General features: G+C 39.0%; 2 protein-coding genes across 2 annotated transcripts in view; both read right to left on the bottom strand.

The window, feature by feature from the left end:
• Positions 1–1,126: 1,126 nt before the first annotated feature.
• On the bottom strand, positions 1,127–2,923 carry LOC131892310 (uncharacterized). Its single transcript, XM_059242114.1, has 3 exons — positions 2,512–2,923; positions 2,258–2,410; positions 1,127–1,500 (listed from the first exon to the last, which is right to left on the bottom strand). The coding sequence occupies exons 1-3, from the start codon at positions 2,630–2,632 to the stop codon at positions 1,313–1,315; spliced, it is 462 nt and encodes a 153-aa protein (XP_059098097.1). The 5' UTR covers positions 2,633–2,923; the 3' UTR covers positions 1,127–1,312.
• An 896-nt stretch (positions 2,924–3,819) lies between these two features.
• Positions 3,820–6,080, bottom strand: part of LOC131892307 (disintegrin and metalloproteinase domain-containing protein 10-like) — a 7,455-nt gene continuing 5,194 nt past the window's right edge. Inside the window, exons 7-8 of the mRNA XM_059242111.1 lie at positions 5,111–5,291; positions 3,820–4,278 (exon numbers count right to left, since the gene is read on the bottom strand). Coding sequence (XP_059098094.1) covers positions 3,856–4,278; positions 5,111–5,291 — 604 coding nt within the window. The 3' untranslated portion in view covers positions 3,820–3,855. The remainder of the gene's footprint in view (positions 4,279–5,110; positions 5,292–6,080) is intronic.

Raw genomic sequence — 6,080 nt, 5'->3', positions numbered from 1 at the left:
ACCTAAGAATGATTTAAGTTTTTGCGTGGAAACATGTCTCGTGGATAAATAATGTAGTTGTAATCTTGAAACGAAAAAACCGAAATTACATTGTTAAAATGTTAGTAATTAACGTGTGTCTAAGATGAATTAAGTTGGAGGCGAACTTCCGGATTAGTAGTGATTTTTCTGACGGTCGAACTTGATTCTCAAGTCGTGAACACAACGACCATCAAAGTACTAAAAGCTTTGAAAGTGACAGGAATGCGAGCTATTTTGAGAGTCGTGAATGCCAAGAGAATTTTGCAACCATGCAAGTAAGAGCAACAAGCAACATCTGAAAGAACCCTTTTAATCACCCTCCACAACTTAATTCGGTCCATTGCTTCAAGAAAATGTATACCGTACCCATTGTCAAACAAAGTGTTCCACAATCGCAAACAATATTTTTACGATTACGTAATTTGCTCTTTTTTGTGTAAGATACCGGGATTCTAGTTGCATTTTCAGGAAAAGCTTGAGCTTTTGCCGAAAAAGCAAGCAGAGAACAACGTTAGAGTTAGAGAAATACTCCTTTTTTGCGACAAACCAAGAAGATTGGGACAATGCGGTATTGGAAGGAGGTGAAAAAGGTATCTTTTTCATTGCATCTTCAAGGGTATCCATGAGCTTTTTCCTCAATCAGGTTTTAGAGTCAATTGTAGTTGCACTTTTGAGCCCTCCAGAAAATCCAGACTAGTCAAACAATGAAGTACTCAATTATCTTAAGGGTCCTTCAATGTTTCATCCCCCCCGACCCAAACACATCTATTTTTTAAAATCAAAATTAGAAGTTCCTACAAAAGAAATCGGCCCCTTAAAAATTCCCCCAAAATATTAAAATTAATATTTTTTTTCTTCTCCAAGTCCTGATGATTACATAATGATGTACCAATATGGATTAAATCTTTAACAGCTTACGGAAATTTTCAAAGCTCCAAAATAGTGGTCTAGATCATGTGAACCAACCCTAAATCCTTCACCAGATATGTAACTTTACGGATGTAGGACTGATGGAAATTTCGAAGAAAGCCAGCAACCCTGAGATAATCATTGTGACATTTAGCCTAATGAGATGGAAATAATTGATCGGGGTTGACCCACGGACTACGTTATAAGATTTATTTTGCATTTTGAGATCAACAACTATTATTAGTCTTTTGTGATGAGGACATCTCTGTATAGCATCTAATCCATTCCTCTATGGGTCTCTCATACATACAAATTGGCAAATGAGAGGATTTCCTTTGTTCCTCATTGATCACCGGCACACATGAACAGTTTCAAGTACGGATCAAATTGTGATTTCCTTGGTCCTCCGCCCACCTCTCGTGACATGGGCGTAACCCCGGCTGATATGAGCTAGTTCGTAGTACCATCGGGCCCCTAGACACGCCTCCAAACCGCACAGGATCAGGGTTCGATGCATTTCAAAAACGGGGATTTGCCATGCTATTCCCAAAGTAAAGTACGTGATTGCACCTGGAAGAGAACCAGAAATAAGTTATGGAATAATCGTTCACCGTCCTAAATGGACTCCATTATTTTTGGGACATTGAAAGCTGTTTGATTCTTGGGCATATGAAATTACACAACATATCCTATTCGTAGTTTTTGTTTTGTAATTCACGCTGTCCAATGAAGGAGGTTAATATGGTTTCTGCTTACAGATTTCAACTATATTACATAACATATAAAAAACCGATAATTTTCCGACGATCGTTCAGACTTTGGGGAATGGCGAAAATTTGAAATCTAGCCAATAAAAAAGTATCACAACTGTTTGCAATCAGATCGGTTTTTGTGTCAAAGTGCATTTTAATCTTGACAAGTGGCGGGGCAACTANCACCTGGAAGAGAACCAGAAATAAGTTATGGAATAATCGTTCACCGTCCTAAATGGACTCAATAATTTTTGGGACATTGAAAACTGTTTGATTCTTGGGCATATGAAATTACACAACATATCCTATTCGTAGTTTTTGTTTTGTAATTCACGCTATCCAATGAAGGAGGTTAATATGGTTTCTGCTTACATACTTCAACTATATTACATAACATATAAAAAACCAATAATTTTCCGACGATCGTTCAGACTTTGGGGCATGGCGAAAATTTGAAATCTAGTCAATAAAAAAGTGTCACAACTGTTTGCTATCAGATCGGTTTTTGTGTCAAAGTGCATTTTAATCTTGACAAGTGGCGGGGCAACTAATTATAAAGAGGAAAACACACTCACCTGCTATGGCAAAGATGCAGCCAAGCAGACCAAAGTAGAAAAGACATCCCAAGGCATTCTTATTAAGAGAGCTTTCTACATTGCCAGCTTTTTCCATGGAATACAACTGGAAACAAAGCGCAGCTGGAACTAAAGACGACAACGCCGTCACAGCTAAAAAGGAACACAAGTCCACCAATTATAAGACATGCCATGATGGTACCTTCCATTCAAATAAGTGTGTATGTATATATGTAAGCAAGAATGATGCTTACCTAGAAAAACATTTCCAAAGTAGAACAAAAAGACCAGAAATTCGAGCACACTAAAAACCACCGCCCACATGGCCAATAGAATGTGGATCCATAATGGTAAATGGATCTTGGAACAACACATGATGAACAATGGCAGTTGAGAGGGATCATGTAGGGTGTGCGTTAATACAGATTGTTTTGATTGAGGTTTCAAAGGGAGCCTATTGGGCTGGATGGCAGGTTGGACTTACCCTACCCTCCATGGAATTTAAGAAAAGAGCCTCAAAAACAGGTTCGATAGTGATATGGAAGCGCCCCCAATGCCAGGCTCCAACCTGTCACTCGAGCGAGCTACGCGCTTCATTAGATCTACCTTTGGCAGGGATTTCCTTGGAGGGGCACTACAGTGAAATCGAGCAATGGAGTGCTTTATTTTACCAATATGATATGGGAATATGAATTTATTCTTGAAAAATCAACACCAAAGTCACACCCCATTGATATGTTGAATGTGATAAATCCAAATCATATTTTTTTTTGTTGTCGAAACGGAGCTCTGATTTTTTGAATCAAAATGCGATCTTCGAGTTTTCAATTTGCTATGAAACTGTGAAGGAGCTGTATGGGTATGGATAGATACTACAATGGAAAATGTGCAGGTTGATCATTGAGAGAACGGTTGCAAAATTTTCCAAACAATTAACCTTCTTCAAATATGATGGCTCAAATTGGCGGAAAGTAGTAATCAGTCACAGGTGAGTGTATTGTTAAGGAATGAAATTGCCGAGTCTGTGAAAACGGAAGGTGTCAATAACTTGTTATTGATATTGTAATTTTCAAAAATGTTGCAAGCCACCTGCCATCAAGGCTAAAATCAACGCTCACAACCTTTCTTTTTAAGATCACAATTGTTTTTGTTTTCAACTTGATAAATTTTCCATGGGGCTGATTCAACCTTCATTCCGCAATTGAAATAAAATCCCATCTCCAAATGAACCAAATTTTCTACGTACTCCGACTACATTTTGGCCTAGTGTGTTTCTACGTCTCAGAGATTCTTCAACTTTAGTAAACACTGATCTAAAAATTCCATGCTTTTGTCGTCCCTAGCGCGCCCAACTTCCCAAAACGCTGGCCCACAGAAGTGAGCTTCCATCGAGTCCTCGGTTGGCTTTGACTTTGGCATTTGGAACAATTCATTCTCGAGTTCTACTCGCTCTACTACCTGAATTTTAAGGAGGGACGCTCGTGAGCGTACACATTGATCCTTTGTTAGTACGCCAGGGTTGCGAGTGGCCCATGCTTACGTGCTACTACTCATACCATTGACTGGAAGGCTCAATTTTCAGGGTAAAGGGTTTTATTTCAAGGCTTTGGTTTTGATTCACGGTTGGTTTTCGCCTTGATGGTTTTTCCACGACAGTAACGGCAGTAAAACCACAGGGCTAGAATCATGAGTAATAGATAGATGATCAGGAAAATGATTAATCCCACAACCCAAGCCGCGGTGTTTGACACTTGAGGCGAGGTGTTTTGGTCACATATCCCACTGGATGAGCAATATCCGAAATCATAGTAACTTTTCACGGCGATGTTGCATATGGTTTGAGGGGGTTTCATGACAATTTCATTAAAAAATGGCTCCAAATCAGAGGAAGGACGACAAGATGAAGGCTTGCCTTTGACCTGGCAATGAACTTCACAAGAATGTTTGGGATCCCTGGGATGACACTCCACCAAGTTGAACTTGGAACATATTGACCCACTGCATTGCCCATTGCGACACATCTGAAAAAGATTTTGGTCCACGTGTCAAGATGTGTTTTTGGCCGCCAATAAACGTCTCTACACTAGACAAGATGATGACCACCGTAACCATATACCACTAGAATATTGCAATAAACTATTTGCATTTGTCTGGGCTTCCACTGTTTCTCTAATCACTACTATGAATGTAATCCCCAATGCTATTGAAGTGGAAGATTCATCGAATTATTACCTCTTCAACTATATACGATATTTGGTCTACCAACGAAATTGAGTTGGCAGACTGGACTAGCCCATAAATGTAGGTACAACAATGCAAAGCTTGAGGTAACCATTTCGAAAGAGGTGCGTCAAAAAAATTCAACTTGAAAAAAAATCTAGCTTAACGGTCTGTGGTTTAGGAAAAGAAGTTGGAGTGTTTCTCTAAAAAAATGATATGGAGAGGGATTATTCTCAACCCGATTCTTTCAAAGTAAAGAGCGTTCATAAAGCCTTTGTGACACATACATTGGGATCACCAGGAAAAAATGCTTATATTTTTTTTTGGGGGGGGGGGATTCGTGTTTACAAGATATACGTGTAATTTTGAATATTAAAGCTACACCACTTTCCTTATAGTCTTAGTTGGGGCTTTTTTCATTCGGCACCATTTTTTCTTAACTACATGTCCCAAAAAATTTCGTTCAGTAAATTTAGCAACGCTTTTTTTGAAAAATCGACCCCCCAATGGCTAACAGGTTGCGTGAAATCAGTTTTTTTTCAGTCCGCTTAAAAGACTCATTAAGGCTTGAAGAGACCCGATTTGAAATAATGGTTCATGACTTAAGATTCCATAGCACGGCTGTGCAATTACCTTTGTACCGCCTTCACAGAGTGTTCCATCGGGTTTGGGTGCCAAAGAGGGACAAAACGATTGAAGACCGTCGCAGGAGCTCGAGAAGTGGCATTCCCTTTCATTGAGACAAGTTGAGATCGACGAGTTGGAACTTGGAACTAGTTGGCACTCCCACGAACAGCAAGGTCCTTCGGAGGGGCTGAGGAAGTGAGATTTAGATTAGAGATACGGAACAATAAACCCCAATCGGGAGACGATCTGACAAGTGAGTAAATAAAAGAAGTATTCTCTTGGACGGGAAAGTTAATTGGCAAAGAGGAGGAAGTACGAAAGAAAATTGACATGATTGAAAAAACCCAAAGTAGTATTTTTGCACCAAGAGTCCTCGACCGTATTAAAGGAAGAGACGTGGTGTCAGGGTTGGCAAAAACCCGCCCGTCGGATTTAAAAAAAACAAAGCCCACCCAAAACATGGGTGCGTTTTTACAGGCGGGATGATAGTAATCTTTCTCAATTTTTTCCCATAATTTCCCATGACCTTCTTTTTTTTGGCTGTGACTTGATTCATAATGAAATTGGAAGATTAATCTCTTGATTCAAGGACTAAAGTGTTAGGAAACTCTAAGTCTTCCTTTTTGTTATTCACTTCTTAATATTATATGTGTAAACTTTGGGTTTCCTGTCCGTTTTTTTTAAGTTTCGTCTCAAATGCAGTGACTTATTTGCCGCATTTCTTTGAGTAAAGCACTAATGCCAAAGCAGCAGGGAGATTATCAAAAACTTACACTTATGCTGTTGAGCTATCGCCTCTTTAAAGCTGAAACAAGACATGTACATATCATTCCCCCTCTAAAAAGCCGGTATTGAAATCAAATTATTTTTTATAAAAATAATTGGTAACAAAGTAGTTTTTTTTAAGTAACCGTTTGGTGGTACTTGTTGTCTTTGACTCAAAAAAAAGGAAAGAAAAAAAGGTCTAGCTTTGATT

This window comes from Tigriopus californicus, chromosome 12 (genome assembly GCF_007210705.1).
Source record: "Tigriopus californicus strain San Diego chromosome 12, Tcal_SD_v2.1, whole genome shotgun sequence".
In the NCBI taxonomy this organism is placed as follows: Eukaryota; Metazoa; Arthropoda; class Copepoda; order Harpacticoida; family Harpacticidae; genus Tigriopus; species Tigriopus californicus.
Note: the sequence above shows the minus strand (reverse complement) of the source record. Positions and strands in the feature narration are given on the sequence as shown.

Bases quoted from the DNA above. Each gene is read 5' to 3' on its own strand.
- LOC131892310 (XM_059242114.1), bottom strand. From the start codon at position 2,632: ATGTGTTGTTCCAAGATCCATTTACCATTATGGATCCACATTCTATTG. The intron at 2,411-2,511 runs GTAAGCATCATT...GTTCCTTTTTAG, and splicing joins CTTTGGAAATGTTTTTCTAG to CTGTGACGGCGTTGTCGTCT. The intron at 1,501-2,257 runs GTGAGTGTGTTT...GTTCTCTTCCAG, and splicing joins CTGCATCTTTGCCATAGCAG to GTGCAATCACGTACTTTACT.